The sequence below is a fragment of the Ruditapes philippinarum genome, unplaced genomic scaffold, assembly GCF_026571515.1.
Source record: "Ruditapes philippinarum isolate M1 unplaced genomic scaffold, ASM2657151v2 ctg1152_1_1_1_1, whole genome shotgun sequence".
Taxonomy (NCBI): Eukaryota; Metazoa; Mollusca; class Bivalvia; order Venerida; family Veneridae; genus Ruditapes; species Ruditapes philippinarum.
The window spans coordinates 261,214-280,316 of record NW_026856449.1 but is presented as its reverse complement, the minus strand read 5'-3'; the positions used below and the strand labels follow the sequence as shown (position 1 = coordinate 280,316).

The 19,103-nt window shown below is 29.1% G+C and overlaps 1 protein-coding gene across 1 annotated transcript; it reads right to left on the bottom strand.

The window, feature by feature from the left end:
- Positions 1-5,470: 5,470 nt before the first annotated feature.
- Positions 5,471-8,858, bottom strand: LOC132746557 (fibrinogen C domain-containing protein 1-A-like). Its single transcript, XM_060735742.1, has 2 exons — positions 8,701-8,858; positions 5,471-5,903 (listed from the first exon to the last, which is right to left on the bottom strand). Exons 1-2 carry the CDS (start codon positions 8,849-8,851, stop codon positions 5,638-5,640), a joined length of 417 nt encoding a protein of 138 aa, XP_060591725.1. The 5' UTR covers positions 8,852-8,858; the 3' UTR covers positions 5,471-5,637.
- Positions 8,859-19,103: the final 10,245 nt, after the last annotated feature.

Genomic DNA, 19,103 nt, shown 5'->3' with positions numbered 1-19,103 from the left:
TTGATCTAAAGATTCAAGATAAATGTAAACTGTTTAATACATTAGTTGGATCCGTCTTAAATTATTGCGCAGAAGTGTTTGGATACTATGATTGTAAAAATATAGAATTTGTACATTGTAAATTTATTCGAAAGATCCTTTGTGTCCGTAAATCAACAAATCTAGATGCATTATATGGAGAAATAGGGAGATATCCAATGGCAATACACCGTAAAATCATATTGTTTAAATACTGGATTAAAATACTTAAGTTACCTGATAACTCAATTATTAAAAAAAATGTATAACATGCTAAAAGAAGATGCAGATAATGGGCTATCATACAGAGAAAAAAACTGGGCTTATCAAATAAAAAATATACTTAACCAAATGGGAATGTCTTACGTTTGGCTACAACAAGATAATTTAAATATAAATGTATGTGTCCTAAAACAAAGAATTTTAGATATCTACAAACAAAATTGGTATTCAAGCATTAATAATTCTAACAGACTTTCGTCTTACAGTCATTTTAAACACGAATTTCAGTGCGAAATGTATTTCAGCGTTATAAACAATGATAGCCATAGGATTATTTTAACCAAATTTAGACTATCAGCTCATAATCTCGAAATAGAAAAAGGAAGGCACGATAATATTCAAAGAGAAAACAGAAAATGTCGAAATTGTCCATTAAATTTGGTAGAGACAGAATATCATTTCTTATTAATATGCCCGAAATATTACAATTTACGTAGAAAGTTTTTTAAACCATATTTTTGTAGATGTCCTTCAATGCAGAAATTCGAAACACTAATGACAAGCACAAATTTCAAAACAATTAATAATCTGGCAAGTTATCTGTACTACGCATTTAAAGAAATGACATAACCTTTTAATATCCGATAACACACTTTTTCCTTATAATTACTGGTAAATGGGAGATAACTACGACAAGAAATGATTAGTACATATACAACGGTTATGTCATCTTAGAAATATTATAATTGCCGTTTGATGATATAATATAACGTTAACAAATATCTTTCTACTTAGTTTCTTACATAATTATTTAAGTGTGTTTATGCCAACTCTCTGTTTATACTTGTCACCAATAATTCTCGGCACGTGAACAAATCTCGTTCTACTGTGTACAAGTATTAGTATTCTTTTATGCAATTATGTCGTAACCTTTGTTTATATTTGTCAACAATACTTCTCGGCAACGTTAACAAATATTGTTTCTTCTTTGTTTAAGTACATTAGTTTCTTACATGTATGAGTATTTCTTATGCAAACTCTGTTACAAATATCATATCATTTGTTCATACTCGTTAACAATACTTCTCGGCTAATTGTTACTTGTAACACTTTACACCATACAGAATCTGATTTGACCATAAATTGTATGTTTACAATTTTATGTTAAATAAAATTTATGTAATGTTATGCTATGTTATGTATACTGGGACCTAGTTCTTCTGTCTAATATGCGGATTTGTTCTTAATAGTTATTTAAAACGATGTTTAAACAACAATAACACGTACAGTTTTTCAAAATATTATTATTTCGTTATCGACGCGTTTCGGTGAACAAAACTTTCATCCGAATAAATGGATAATTATAATAAAAAAAATCTTTCCTTTTATACTAGTTATTTAGCAGTTATAGGTAAGTGAATTAATTATTATCCTCAGCCTTAAAGTTTGTGAAAAAATTAAGCTTAGATGGAGAACGAAATACTTCAACTGGAAAGCTTTAATTGTTGCTTAGGATTTTATGGGGGAAAACAAAATTAAATATTTTAACAGAAAGTTTATTTCTTTTTATTTCCCCCTTTAAAACTATTTCATAGTGAGAAGGTATGGCTGGCTATGATCAATAAAAAGAGTCATCATCGATTAATTAAGTATTTACAAAAAGAGCAACAATCATTTTTTTTCCGGGTTGAATGCTTAAATAGGAATCAGCTTTCATCATCGCTTTTGATATTTTGTATTAATAATGTTATTCTTAACTCTAATCTTTTCATACAATGTTGATGTCAAAGATTATATTTAGTGATTAGTGCGTGCTGTCTTTGGACCATCAGTTGTTATATTTTGAACAAGATTTGAGTGATAAAAGTTTTAGCATACATGTTTCTTAAAGTTATGATAATATGCTTCTAATTACAATTTTGAATTTGTTCTTTTTTCGTTTCATAAAAACCGATTTGTATTATTGAACATTGATAGCATACCATTCAATTCATTTTAACAATAGATAAAAGGTGTGAATTTTGAGTATTGTAAACACTAAAATGCAATAAAAAAATTAATTAAAGAAAACCACCTTACTCATCCCATCCACCTAAAGCATGAGTTAGCTGTGTTCACATGCAACAATTTGTGTTAGATGTGTAGTCTACAAAAGGTAATGCTCGTTCAAATTTACATACTGAATTTACTGAAGGTATATAGTAAAGGAAAATAACATGAATTGTATTTTCTGTTGGATTGTATCGCCCTCTTGATTGCATTAAGATAACTTTATATAATCAGCTCAAGCGAAAGAACGCACAAGAATAACAAATTCACGCAATATTCCTTATGTATTTCATGTTTATAATTGGAAGTATATTTACGATGATAAAGCCTTAATAAAGCGGCAAACGCTAATTTGTAAATTGAAGTGGGTTTTTAAGGTGAATCTGCTATATTTAATTGTAATTTTTCAGTAAGTTTAATATGGTATACTCTCTACTGTGTGTATCCAGTAAGGTCAGCTGCATTTTACCAATAAGCTCAATAGCGTGTATCCATTTAGCTAAATTCAGCTCACGTTGTATTCAATGAGTATAATCCATACATGCGCAGTGGAGTTATTGCGCATGTATCAGTTCAGTTCAATGGGTTGTCCTTTAGATGAAAATGTGTTCAATGAGGTTAATCTAAAATAACTGCATTTTGTCAATTACCTCAATGAGTGTATTTAATTAGCTCAATAAGATGTATCATTTTCGTTGTTGTGTTCAATAGAGTGTATCATTTTAGCTCAATGGGGTTTATTCATTTAGGTCAAATTGTGTTCAACGAGGTTACTCGTACAATTGCATTTTACCAGTAAATATTTTACCATGAATTGCATTTTACCAATAATTTCAATTTGATGTATCTATTCTGTTTGATAAGTGAAATGAGATGCAATATTATCACTACATTGCAATTTATATTAACTCATTTATAACATGAGCGTGTCGTTAAAATACGTTATTCTGTTCTGAAGATTGTCTCAAAGAAATATAAGTAGTAGATATCAATCTGAATTCTCCTATTTATTAAAGACGAACTCGTCAAAATGCAAGTGTCGAAAATACAATATTTCGGACTAACTCATGAGATATTTTTTCTAAGATGCCAAGATATTTTAAGGTACATATATAGACGCTGAGATTCTCTGTGTGTGTTGACTGGTACTTAAATGTTTCCAATGGCCTCTTTTGGCGCTTTCACTTTAGTAGCTCTGAACTGAAACGTTTTGTTATACCAGTGAAACAGAAGTTGTTAGATGTTTTTTTAAACAGGGAGTGATTCAGTATGGTATTGATAAGTCGATAATGTGAATTAAAACCAAGTCAAAAAGTTTAAGCTATTTATTAAAAAAGGATACAAAAACAACAACAACAACAAAACAATACAATATACAAGATCAAAAACTACCATTTGTTTTTGTAAAACATAACTGCATCGCCTTTATGTCTTTGTGGCCAAAAAGAAAATAACTTTCATTTCTTCTTCGAGTGTACACAATTTGACACAGCTCGACAAAAGTTACTTCGCAATTTGAATAATGTTGACATTGATTTAATTGTTCCACTTTTAGACAACCATGACCTTTCTGACCAAACTCATGAGATAATTTTTCACACGTACACATTTACATCCAAGAGATAAAAAGGTTCATTTAACACCCAAACACTAAATCATTATATTTCTATACTTGAGACGCGTCATTATCAATCTTTCTTCTTCTTCACTAAATTCTTATCTTTCTGTGTTCCTTTCAAATACTATTCTATTTTGTTTGTTTATATTGATATACATGTTAATTCGAACCAATAATATATTCATTCTAAATGTTTTAAATGGAACATATACTATGTTTCTTGAAAATTTTAAATACATATCAGATTCTGTGTTTTCTTTTTTCCAATATAAACTTATGATTATTTTTTATTATTACATTCGTCTCAGATTATAAAATATGTAATGAATTGAGCGCCTATTATGTCAATTACTCACTTTCGTTCTTATTCTTTTTAAGAATATTTGAATTGATTTGTGTATATTGTAAATTGTAACATGTATATATATATATTTTGAGAAATAAAGTATGTTTAAACTAAACTAAGATCATTCACAATATGAATGGTGCATGTTGATATATATTCTTCTATAATTTCAGGATACATGTTGCTCATTTGTTTTCCCCGTCTCAGTGGAGAGTGGTGCCGGGGAACTATCCACCACTTCCACTCATAATATCATATATCTATCCCAGTAAAAGAACATACATAGTTATATTATACAATATAAGTGTTTTCAAAAATACAACAATCAAAAAAATCCATACATTACAATGTATAATGTTTAAAAAAAAATCATAACAATGTATACAATTTCAAAAAAAAATCAAGCGAACAGATTTTTGTAGTATTCTAAATGTTTTTTTTTCTTTTTGAATCAAAGATAATTTTGTTTCACAAAACTTACTTAATCCTTTATGTCAAAGCTAACTGCCACGTTTTGCAAATTATATTATTTTAAATGTACAATTCCACATTCTTGCATATCATACTGATGTTTATGTTAGCTTTACCCATGCCGGAAATTTCATGGGTGGTGCCAGATGAGTTGCGTGCTATACAATGGCATGCTTAGGATGACGTAATTTCGCCGTTATGATTGAATTTGTAATTTCATACGCTGTTGTAAGAAAATAGTTACGGTGTTATATGGAAAATAGTTTTAGTAAGGTAAATAATTTAAAATATTGTGTTATATGGTAGAATATGGAAGTAAAATATCTGACATATGTTTGCGGTTCGGATATTCCCTCCGAACAGCAACAAATGAAGATATTATTATTGTTATTCTGTCTACATTCAGTCATAAATGTAAAACTTGTCTAACTTGTTCACAGATTATAGTAGACTAGATCACACACTAACATCTATATTATAAGTTCTTCATAACTGCATCAAAATATACTAAAGCAATTCAACTGTAGGAGAGTTTGCTCATTGCATATGGTTGTCACCTAGAGTAAATTGGCCATACATGTTTAGGCTATCTTCAGCCTATTTGGTATAGTTATTGGCGACAACATTGCATGTATCATTGCTAGGAAGAATAAGTTATTTTACATGTTATTGTGAACAAGTTATTTAACTGTATGACTTCTTAAGTTTGTTTTTATTTCAAGTTCAAGTTCAACTATTTTCAACATTTAAGGTCTAACCAAGCGAATTATACACTTTTCATAGTCTAACCTTCAACACTTCTTATTGTACTACATAATTCACTAAAGTAAATAAAAAAATGTCAAATTCTATAAATGGAGAATAACATGTACAATGTGTACAGTTTGAAGAAGTAAGTAATGTTCATTTATATCTACATTGCGCGAAACATCAATTTAGTTGCTTTAAGTGAATTTAAACTATATGGTTGATAGAAAATGCCCAACCAATAACCGCCTGGATGTTTAAAACCTGGGGTTGCATATTCTCCATTCAAGTTGATACCGCCACACTGATTATACCACCACGCTCCATGTTGATTATGTGCACAATTTTCAGGAAGATATGGATCGCGATCGACATCTTTTGTTGTAAAGTTCATACCATTGTGAGCTATCATACCGTGTGATAAATGATCACCTAAAGAAAAAAGTAACAATATGACGATTTATATTAAACGTATAAAAATAAACAAAAATGAACAAAAACGTAACAAAGGGCAAGGGAAGTAGTGCAAGAGCAAACGAAAGCGGTAATGTCCCCAATCCCTACGTTTCAATGCCTGCAGCATTTATTTAATTTGCCGTTTTGGACTTTTTAGGGCTTCCTATTACCTCTTTTTGAAATGTTATACTATAACTATCCATATCACCGGAATACACAACATGAAGAGCAGTTTATTAATACGTGTTTCAAATAAATTGAGATGTACGCTAAAATGAAACATTTTTTATTCAACTTTATATTTTTTTCACATACATCGGAAAAATCAGTACAACATTACACCATTGATATTTCTAAAAGTAGTTTTTGGTGGAATATTGAATTAAATCCTATCAAAAGAATTTTTATAGAGTTTCTAATTTAATTTTCTTCAGTAACCGCTTTATGTGCATTAGAAATGTTATCTTTTTGAGAAGCTTCTTTCTTGAACATTATCAATGATATGCTTGTCACATTAAATTAAAAAAAAATGTCAAACAGATTAACCAATGTACGAAAAATAACAATGTCACGGATGACGCATATGTCTTTATCGAAAACTACTGAATAGCACACATCATTTTATTTGTATGCCTACCAAAGGGGATGCAATGGAAAGGTCGTTCTTACATGTGCTTGATCGACTTGGGATTTTATTCTCATAGTCGCTTAAGAGTTTTCCAATCGCTATTAAATTTGGAAATTAAATCAAATTTACGACTATGAATTAATGTAATTTATTTCCGTTAATAAGGATAACGGTAGCCATGTTTAAGAAGTATTACGTTCTTTAAAATAAATATATAGTTTATGCTTCAGTGGATCTTGATCTAAGTAACTATAACACATATTTTGCATTGAGTATATCTCCATCTAATTGTGGATAATGTACTGCACCAAAATCAAAGTCATCTCGCAACTTTAATATTTGATTGTTTGATTGGTTTTATGTCATACCGACTCATTATAATTCATATGGTGATGTTACAGCTTTACTGGTGGAGGAAAACCTCATGTACCTTGCATTATCTAGGAGTAGAACAATCACGTCCCGTAAGCTGGCTGGATAGCTTCCACTCATGAAAGATTCCAAAGTCCCTGCCGTGATTCGAACCCACAGCGATGAGGGGCAAGTGGTAAACTCATAGTAAACTCATAGTATATCGTGCCCACGACTTAATTTTCTCGTTCCCATGACTAAGTTTCTTGTGCGCACGACTTAATTATCTCGTGCCTACGACTAAGTATTCGTGGCCACGACTTAATTATCTCGTTCCCACGATTAAGTAACTCTTGGCCACGCCATAGTATTTCGTGCGCACGAGATAAATAAAAATAAATGTCTCCTCTGTGTCACCGTTATTCCTCTACCTTTAAGGAAGGTAAATCAACCGACATCAACATCAAACGCAAGGGGGAGGGGGGGCAAAACAGGTTATAACACAAAAATCTCGAAAGCAAATAATTGTCTAGCAAAAAGTCTTCCATTCGGCTTGCAAGATGCAATCAAAATAGGAAACTACGCGTAAAACTTTAAGAGGGTTGACACCCAATCATTTGGTATGCCTTAAATCTTTTTGGTTAAGACAGCACAAAAAATAACTAAGAAGTTTATAAATTACAGTTTCAAAGTCATCAGGCTTTCTTCAACCTTGTCGTAAAAGAGTATGTAAGAATACAATCATCTCTTGGACTTAATTCTAGAACCTTGTAAAGCATATACGTTATTTATAATAGCAATAGCCGTATTGAAGAAATTAAAACCATCTTCTACATGACTACATGCTCTAGCAAATTATATCAACTGAGAAATTTTAACTTTTTTACCCTCATTTGATGTTGCATGCGGTACATCTCCGTGTTAACGAATATAGGTAACGATATTGAAACACAGTGTTATGTCACTTTAGTATTGTTAAAGAGATAGACATTTTTAACTGAAACAAATGATAATAAATATCCAAAGAGTCCACTTTAATATAATATATATTACAGTAGCTGTTTGATCAACATAAGGATTATTTATATTAAGGATATCACCAGGTAGCGAGAAATGTTACCATATGCTTTTATAGCTTCCTGCTGGGAATAAGGAGAGAGACTTCAAAAACAATTCATCTCGAAGCAATATAAGAACGGTGGCAAGGGGGTGAACATTTAGTTCCCATTGGAAAGCCTATATTCTTTTAGAAAACTGTATTACCAAAACTGACATAGATGTAAATTAACAAAGTTGAGAATGATTTGCAACTTTAGTCACAGATCCACATTGTATACTTTTAAATGAAACAATTCGTATGGAAAGCCTTCTTTGAATAACAAAGATGAAAAGTGCAAACAATTCTAATAGGTTTCAAAAGTAACCTTAAGTGGAAACAAATCTAATAGGTTAGAAAAAGTAATTAAACCTAAAGTGTAAATAACTCTAATAAATAAGAGAAGTATTTAAACATAAAATGTAAACAAATCTATTAGATTAAAAAAGTATTTGAACCTAAACTGTACATAAACAAATCCAATAGATAAGAAAAGTGTTTTAACCTTAAGTGCTATTGAAAAAGTATTTAAATCTAAAGTGTAATTAGACAAGTATTTAAACCTAAAGTGTACATTTACAAATCCAATAGATAAGAAAAGTAATTTAATCTAAAGTGTAATTTAAAAAAGTATTTAAACCTAAAGTGTAATTAGAAAAGTATTTAAACATAAAGTGTAAACAAATCTAATAGATAACCTGCTGTTCCCTGTCCAAAATCAAGATGGATTGTGTACTCTGGACCAGCATCAAGATGAAAGTTCTGGAAAGTTACATAAACTTGTGTTCCATCCCCAGCTGTTAAGTCAAATCTTAGCTCTGTAGGTTTCTTTGACACCATTTCCTGCATAAACTTGAGGCCTGAGATTAAAAAACAGGACTGTTTCAAAACATTTATGACAGAGTTTTATGTGCATAGTATTCTTTTTTGTATTAACGTATGTTTTTTGGATTTTTATGTTTCGTGGACTTGTTTGATTCATAAACCCTTGAAAGTTTTTTCTTTTAATTTTTTTGACTCTTTTTTAAAGGAAAGAAAACCCGGGCCCAAAATTATTTAAGTTTATAGTTAAATTTAATTTTAAAAAATTCCATCACTTTTTGGTTTGGTTCTAAAACTTTTTTTTGAAATTGATTTGTTTTTTTTTCCCAAATTTTTAAATGAAAAATAAACCCGGGAAAATTTTTCGGGCGTGTTAATTATTGTATTGGGGCCAGTTATAAATTTTTCCTTTTTTAAATTTAAAAAAATTTTACCAATGAGATATGGTAAGAATTAAAAATTTTAAACATAACAAAACAAAAATTTCAAACCCAGCGGGCACAAAAGAAATAAAGGGCTGAAATGGATTTTTTTTGGTATAACGAATGTGAACGGGTTGGTTATTAATGAAATACAACTTATAGTTTATTGCGATGCTCTTTGGTACGGACAAACTTATACAGGCGAAATATAGAACAGAACTTTGTTGATGTTTCTGTTATACAAACAAAGTTATTAAGTCAGTAAGGGAAAATCAAATTTTATATCATGTTCGCTTGCATCAGGGTCTTTGAAAGACCCTGTTTGCGCAAATATATCTAGCCAGGCAATAAAATCATAGAAAGAAATAGAACATTTGAAATGTTCCAGCCTTGTAAGGTAAACAAGATGGAAATAATCCGGTTATATGTCGGAACGTTAAAAAGAATGACCTGCCTTGCATCGATGACGATTATTTAACTTGTGACAGTTTTCTAAATAATTAACAAATAACGTTTCTTTTCTTTTTTATCTTAAACATGTTTGAAGTTCAGGGATTCAAGAATCGAATTTCAGTTTGTAGCCATAGGTAATTTTAGTTTCATAAAGAGAAAATTTAAATGGAAAGGGGATGTTTTTTTATTTAATTTCATTTTTATGAAATGGTAGAAATATTTTTATTGTTTACAAATTTTACTAAACAGCAATAATTTATTCAGAAAAATCAGAAAACCTAGTTCAAACTGAACTATCAAAAAACAAAGGTTAAAAAAACCCAAGTTTCCCCCCTATGTTATTTATTCTGAAAAATATCTGGAACAAAAACGATTTACTATCTTTCCCCAACAACTTTTTTTTGCTTAAAATTTTTCTTTCGGACGGTTTAAAAAGGGGTTTTAATTTTTAAAAATTTTTTTCCTTTTTTAAGAAAAAATTTCCAACAAAAAAAAACCGGGTTTTTTTTTTAAAATTAAATAATTGTAATTTCCAATTTTTTAAAGTAAAAATTTTTAAAATTAGGAAAAAAGGCAAATATAATTTTTTTTCTTAAAAATTTTGTTTTGTTAAAAGGGTTTAAATTCTTTCCCTTGGAGGGGAAATTGGTTTTGTTTTTAAAAAAGCAAAAAAAAGGTCTGTAAAAATTTAGTGTTAAAAAATAGAAATGAGTTAAATTGCAATGTTTTTTGGCAAAATTTGGCTTTTTTTAACCCATTTTTTTTTACATTCATATCAATATTTCAAAAAGGCTTGGGTATGAAGTAAGTATTAATGATAACTGTATTTTGTTTTTGTATGTATAAATAATTACCCAATTTTGAACATTTTTGACAAGTTTTGTCTTTAATTTTGAAAAAATTTGAATGCGTTGTTGTGAAGTCAGCTTGAAATGATTCAGAGTGATAAATTGCAGGGCTTTTGAAAGTTTGACCATGCATTCGTTGGGTTCTATATAGCGCAGATATTTTCTATAATTAAATATTGTTGAACACACATTAGATGGAGAGCGTAATTGTCATAAATTTTCCTAAATTTTAATTACTTTTTGGGAAAATATTTTTTCATTTTTTAAAAAAAGAAACCGGGGTTTTAAATGAAATTTAGGGTATTTTTTTAGAAATGATAAACGAATAAAAAACCCGGGAATTATTCATTATTGAGTTTAAAAGATAAAAAAAATAAATAAAAAGAAATTTGTAAAACAAAATAAATTTTTGGGTGATTTTTAAACGTTTTTTTAAATCAAAAAATAAATTTTTCCCTACCCAAAAACTTTTTAAATCCAGACTCCCCAAAAACCCTTTTTTCAAAATTCAGTTGAATTTCTGAAAAAGTCGACAGAACCATAAAACGATTCTGAAAACCTGAAAAAAAAATTTTTTTATGAATAATTAACAACGGGCAAGTATTTTTTTTTTTAAAGGGGTTTAAAAAAAAGTTTTTGCCCCAGAATTTAAAATTTTGGGAAATTTTAAAGATCAATCCCTTCAAAATCGCCATTGAAATTTTTGTTTTCTTTTTTCCGGGTTTTATGGGGGGAAAAACGGTGATTTTTTGGGGGGGAAAAAGAAAATACTTCAATAATAAAATTTTTGGGCAGACAGACTAAAAGATAATTGAATGATCCCCCCCTAGGGATTTTCATGTCCGGGGTTTAAAAATTTTCATTTTAAAATTTATTTTTGCTAGGAAAAAAAATTTGTTTTAACTTTAAAACTTGAAAGGGGGTTGGGTTTTGGTATAAATTTACGAATTTAAATTTTTAAAAGGAAATTTAATGGTTTTAAACTGTAATTGTCTTTTTAATGAAATTTGGTTTGGTAGTTTTTAATTTTTTTGGGATTTTAAAAAACCGCCCAAGAAAAAAAATTTGTTGCTTGAAAAAAATTTTTTTTTAAATTTTTTTAAAAATTTTTAGTGAAAAATTTTTTAAATTATTAACTATGCATGTCAATTTGCCACAATAATCAGACGAGTTTTGTTAATGTTCGTACATCTACATTTTGCATATGCATGAAAACGACAAGTTTCTGTGAAATCAAAATACCAGTTAACATTTTACCAAAACCTTCAAAAGTTGTTTCGGAAATAGGATGTGTTATACCTGTTAAATGTGCAAAATTGAAAAATTTAATGATTATAATACACTAACCGTCCATCCTCCACCTTGCGTCTCCATGTCACAGACAACTGTTAATAAGTCATGTGATTTCCATAGTTTTATTTTATGCTGCCCGCTGATCGCATTAGGGAAATGATATTGAACGTCTGCACAATCTGTGGCTGTAACTGTAAAGGAGAAGAAGTATTCATTTTCGTTTTTTTTTTTTCAAATTAAAGATTGACAGAACATTAACATAAGTTTGACTTTGCTGTATGCGGAAAGATATAATATAAACTAAGGATATTTGTACAATTGGTGGCTGAAAAAAAAATACAGATTTTTATAGGGACAAAATGGAATTTAAATTCATAAATTGATTAAAGTCATATTTTTTGATCAAAGTTTATTGAGTATTTGTAAGAATCGATTTTATTTGCAGTTCATAATTAACAAAGTTAGCAACTTAAACAGTCAGCAGCAAATGAACCGTTATATCGTTGATTTTTTCTATGTAATTTGGATTGCAGCAAAAATTTAAGATTGTATTGGAATTTCCGTTATTTTTTTTCTTGTCAGGTTTATGACAAAACGAAAGATAACGACAAAAAGTAGTCATTTAAAACCCTTTTTCGTTGAATGAAAAATGTATGCTTATACAACATGTCTTGACAGAGCTTATTAGTTAATTGTTACAGTGCTGAAGATCCCCCTAACATGCAATCATGTATCTAAATGTAAAAAATTTTCTTGATTTATTAAGAATGTGCCAATTTCAGGTTAACTGTTAATTGAAATAGATTTTTTTATAATATTGTCCTAGTTTTAATAGTTTTAATTATTTATTAACATTTTAGTTAAAGTAATCGTTATTGTATTAAATACATTTCGGACAGAAATATTATTTGTGCATATTTGATATTTGTAGATTATTTTAGATTTAGAATATGTACTGCGTAGGGGTATGTAATTGAAGAAATTAGAACGGCATATTTTAGTCTAAATAGTCACATAAAATTCTGCTCAGTAATATTGAAAGGAAAAATAAAATTTCTCACGCATTTGTATTATTTCTATACAGTTTGAAAACAATGGTAATGAGCATATATATGACAATAACCTCTCTCTTTGCATTTCGGATTGTCTTTTCCGGGTAAGCATATTTGTGTTTCAGAACATGGTCGCTGACCACATGATCCAACCATCTCCTGCAATGAAATGAAAATTGAATATTTGAATTTGTTTCTTCCTAAATGTATTAAATTTGGTCCTTCTGAAATGTATTGAATTTGTTTCTTCCGAAATGTTTTGAATTTGGTCCTTCTGAAATGTATTGAATTTGTTTCTTCTAAAATGTATTGAACTTGTTTCTTCTTAAATGTATTGAACTTGTTTCTTCTGAAATGTATTGAATTTGGTCCTTCTGAAATGTTTTGAATTTTATCCTCCTGAAATGTATTGAATTTGTTTCTTCTAAAATGTATTAAATTTGTTTCTTCTGAAATGTATTGAATTTGTTTTTTTCTGAAAGGAATAGAAGCTGTTCCTTAGAGTGCTTACAATTTTTCTCAACGTTTAGAATTTAGATGTAGATATGTATGATGTATGTTGTTTTATCATACAATATAAATGCATACCATTCGCTGTGTCGATACAATAGTAGTTTGATTATTAGAAAGAAAAGCTTAATTATACAGTGAAAATGCATCTTGTATATATACAAGTGCTAGTGTTATGTAATATAAAGCCAAAAAGATAAAAAGATAACTGAAATGAGATAATTGATTAAAATATCTTGAGTGTTAAAAAAATCAGTTTTGAAGTATCAGTTAAAATCAGAATTAAGGTAAGGATCTGTAAAGACTTTTCAATTTAATGAGTTTATTTTTTTTTCAGAGGAAATGTCAAGTGTTTTAATTGAAATCGAAAGCTAACATGTAGCTTACAATTTACATTAATTTAGTACATTCAAATGATTCAAAAGAAAACTTGAATGAGATTGTTTGAATTATGAATATTTTGACAGCTAAGTTTATTGAATTTTGCATTTTTAAAATGAATTTGAATTTCGACTAATATCAATATTATTATAAGTATATACGAATATATGAAAACAGTAAAAATATTTTAGAAACAATCTGTAATTGAAGAGTATTAAAAGAAAATTAAATTACTTTGTGGGCGAATAAAATGAAACGTTGATTGTATTAACCCTGAATATAATCCTAAAAAATGTGTATACAAGACATATAAGATTAACTTACAATTGGCCAATCACTTATGTCGGTGAATATAGCCCCATTCTTTACTTCAAATTCGTTAAGTGTGGCAGACAGACTGTCGGCGTCGTTTAGTTTGCATGCACCTTTATAATAATCCAAACTTTTACACGCTGATAATGTAAAACATTCACGAGCACATTCATGATGGTGATTTACAGATAGTTCCATAATTGTGTGTCCCGTAAGATGTTTATTTAAATGTTCCTTCTTGATTTGAACATTTGCAAATGCACAAGACAACGGAATAAGCAGTAGAACTAAATACATTTTAAAATATCTATATTTTAAAACTTTGTATCGTTGAAGAATCTGAAATTAATTTAACTGAAATGTAGTCAGTTTTTTCTTCTTAATTAGTTCATGACTTTGAAATACATTTATATTGTCGAAGTTAAGAAACTATAAATGCGAACACTACAAGTATAATGATTTCTCGAACGTCATAATTCTCATTTGGTTCTCTGTATCCATTTCGTTTAGCATCATCATTTGATAATATGCAAATTACCAAGTTTCACATATATTTTGTGAGGACAGTATTCGTAATGAAGGCAATCAAGGTTCACTTAATCCCTCTTTCAAATAAAGAAAAGCTTTCACGATCAGCGATGTGTTATCATAAATATAATTGACTATTTTACATCAAGAAAAAATATGCTCTATGATGCTGTTTTTCAGATCATAATAAATGATGCCTTTTACTTTTAATGATGGTAGGCTGTACATTTACGTCTAAGTGACATACAAACATAAAAACATAAACGATTTGTTGTAAGATAAACTATTCCTACTACCTTGACGTATTTAATCTGTATTTCCCATCATAATTACCTCAGTGTATTCCCCTTACAAGCTTAATTGATCACATGGGTACAAGGTTTAAAACGCAATAAAAAAAGATCTGACACAATTTCCGTTTATATTTAATATTTCATCGTTTTCCTCTATTTATGAAAAGTGGTCAAAATATGTTTTGTACTAATAGAAATGTCAGATGACGTCGACAAAATTCCCCACAGATTCAACTGCTATTAATGACATGTTTTATATTCACTTACAAAATTATTGTAAATGCTCATCTGATACCTAAAGAATTCCCCGATCCCAATGTCACAGTTCTGAAAAAGTTTTACTTCTTTCAATAATGTTTGAAACTATAATCTATCTGTTTGCACCAAGATTAATCTGTTTTCAAATACATGTAATGAATTATAAAATTATTTCTCGACAAGATTTTTTGGTTCCTGTTTAATTTCGCATTGGTAATCAATTTAAGTCGTGAAAAATATATCTCATATTTATTCATTAATGTTAGGGGATAACATATATAAAAAGCACACAGTGGCGCAACTTTGATTTTTTGTTATGCTGAAATCATTTTGAAACAGACCAAAACGAAAAAAGCAAAGTATCAAATATTTTAAATGAAGTGCACAAGCACTATGAACATTTTTATGTCTTGAGTAAACGTTTCTCTTTATTCACATTATTTATTTAAAAAGACCAATATAATAAAGTCATAATAAGTTTATAATAAAACAGTTCAGATTTAATTAGACTTCAAAGGTATGCATTCAAGCGACTTATCAGTTTGTAATAAAACAAATCAGCTTTAATTAGACTTCAAAGGTATGAGTTCAAGCGAGTTATTAGTTTGTAATAAACTAGTCCAGGTTTAACTAGACTTCAACGGTATGCGTTCAAGCGAGTTTTACGAGTATTACGTGCCTGAATACTTAAGTTAAATATTCTTTTTTTAATTACCTCTGTATAAAAGTTTTGAAAAAAAAAGAAAAAAGAGATTTTTATTGCAGTGGAATCTCTGGGTAATTCATAAACTCACTTAATGACAGACCCTTTTAAAAGTAAATTAGCCTACTAAAGCCAATGTTTTGTTTATTGAACATAACAATAAAAAGTCACAATAGGACAAATACTTCATTAATATTTTATAAAGACTTTAAAACAAAATATTCTACAATAGGTTAACCACAATTCCAGATTCGCGCATATATTTTCGGATTTTCTTTCAAAACTTTCCCGATAATGCGTTTTTTGCAACCAGAGAAAAGGCATATCGTCATATTTAACATATACTCTCAATTGCATGTCTTTTCTTAACTAAAAACGGTTCAATACAAAACAGTAAAATTTATTTTATGCAATTACCAAGGAGTAGGTTAAAGAATTACAAAAAACGGACTTTGAAACTAGAAAAGTCTTTACAATGCATTGATTTTGTGGCTAACAAATCTTTTTTTTAAAAAAAAAAATTACAATCGTACTCCGTCTTTAACTATTTTTACCCGCTTCCAAGTCTACCGTGTCTTTTTCAGCAACGGTCATTTATATGGCAGCATTTCCGGCTGTAGTAGCAAGTAGAATTTAATGAATATCTATTGTCAAATGCTTAAAGCGACATCTTTTAACGCAAAAATAAGACATTAACGCGTGTAACTGGAGAGAGGCTTATCTTTTTGGATAATAAGTCACAAAAGTTTTTTTTTCTTTAAAATTACTGAAAAAAAAATTGTACCATTACAGATTTAAACCCTTTCCAAAAATGCATGTGACGTTGTTAAAATTAATTGGAAAAACTACAGGCCCCGCCTAAAGAAATAAAGTTACGGTTCCATTGGGGGAAATTTGGGCAGTTTTTTCTTTTTTTTAACGAATAGAAATAAAGTTTAAACTTTAAAATTAAAATTTTCCTTAATTTAGACCTTTTCTATCAATGTAATGTGTCTTAAAAAAATATTCAAAAGTTTTTTAATTTAAAAATCAATTTTCAAACAAAAGGGCAAAAAAAAAGTCCTTTAAAATTTTTAAAAAAATATGAGTTTTTGACTTCCGTTTTCCCATTTCAAATTTTAAATTTCAAAATTAATTTTTAAAAAAAAAAATTTTAAATATATTAATGAAATAGATTTTTCAATTTTCATAAGGTTAAAAAAATTAAAGTAAAAGCCATATATTTGTTGTCTGTTGATTGTAAAATAATTTGAAATTATTGGTTCAAGAATGAATAATGTTATGGTTGATTTGCCTTCATCATATAAAGAGCAAGACGTATATATTCTAAAGAGTAAAGACACACTATACAAATATGAACACATATTGGCTAATGAGAAAAGACTATATTTAAAAAGTGAACATAAATAATTTCATTTCATATGATCAAACGAAACTGGGTGTATTTATCTCTTCGTTTTTAGTAAGATACTCGGTGGGTATACTTTAAGATTTTAGTGTTGTTACAAAAAGGAGTTGCAGAAAATAAGGCTCTAATCTTTTCATTTTTAATTCTAACAGAAATATTGAAAATTCAAATTTGTTCGCAAAAGAACTTGTTGAAAGCCACTTTTGCCTCCTCTCACAAAAAAATTCCAGTGACCGGAAATGATGAAAATGGAACATTTTCTGAAATTAAGCTTTAGAAAGAAAGAAACATATTCGGTTATAGTATGGCTATCATGTGTACTCGTAATGTATTTCTATATCTATGTGTAAAAGTATGGCCTATTTTCATGGTAAGTGTAAATTTAATAACGCCGATAGGAAATCAGTCTTGCTCGAAGACTTCGAGGACAAGCTAGGTGCGATCTTCTGTGATATATCTGACTGGCAATTTGTAAGTATATCTTTTGACTCGAAGTCTACTTCAACAGCGGAATTCAACGTTTTTTTTAACTAAACAGTTTTCTACAATCAATTTTCAAGTGCTAATCTGTTCTCAAATATGATATACCATAATAAATAAGTAATTCCAAATCATGACAGTCACATTTGTTATTGCCTTTGCCTATTGCCTCTAAAGGACAAATGATCTTAGACTTAAATACATGTATAATGATATTTGTTTTGTGAACATGAGGGATTAGGATTTGATCACATGTGGAGAAATTTGTAATCATTTGTTAGCAGAGCTGCATTACTGGTACTTCAGTATGTACTGCAGTGGTTTTGCAAGTACTGGTACTGATACTGAATTACTCTTACAAAACATTATGCAAAATGTTGCTACTACTCGTACTGGTACTTCATTACTGTCTTAAAAAGTAGTACTGCTACTGCTAAAAACGTTTAAATTGAAAAACATGCATTTAAGTTTTTATTGTTTTCTCTGTTGCCCTTTCCAAGACAACCTGCCGGAAACCTTACATTATTTGAATCAGCATACGCGTTTGCAAATAGTTTGCAAATAGTTCCACCAGGTTTTTCTTTTCTAAAATCACTTCGCATATATGGTAATCTTAGTCATCACCATGCAGAAAAGCGTTATGGATATTTCATTAACTTGTGTATCGTTTAAATTATTTGAACATTTTCTGCTCTCAGTCATGTGAACAGATATTTCTGAAATTTTTGTTTCTCCTGTAGCTTTGGGATCTGGGGCTTGACCCCCTATCCCCTACAATCACCCCACTCAAAAGAAATAAAAATAAATAATAATCATTAGCAAGTGCGCTTTTGTTGGAAATTGATTGACATTACAGGTAGATAATTAAGTGGTTTGTCGTTTTACTAGACAAGTATAAGCCGTGTCATAAACGATCTACATAAAAGTACACCCTGCACGGGAGTGTGCCTGTTTAGTTTAAATAGAATTATATAAAAAAAAATGAAAAAGTTTCCATGATATATATTTACGAATGAAACTATTTTTGTAAAAATAATATATAATTCATAATTACCCTTTAATTTGAATAAAATTCATCTAAAATTTCCATAATGGCCCTTTTGTTTTAAAAATGGTTTGTACTTCAGTGTTATTGACGATACTTGGCTTTCTCTAATTTCCTTTGATTTATTAATAATTTACTAAGCACCGGCGTTGTCAATTGTTGACAGTACTATGGCCTGTAAATTGAATATTGACTCATACATTTTGGCATTATAAATTTATTAGGATTCAAGGGAAATTTTTGACAGGAAAAGAAAATTAATCCTATTCAAATAGTGAATGTAAATGATATAA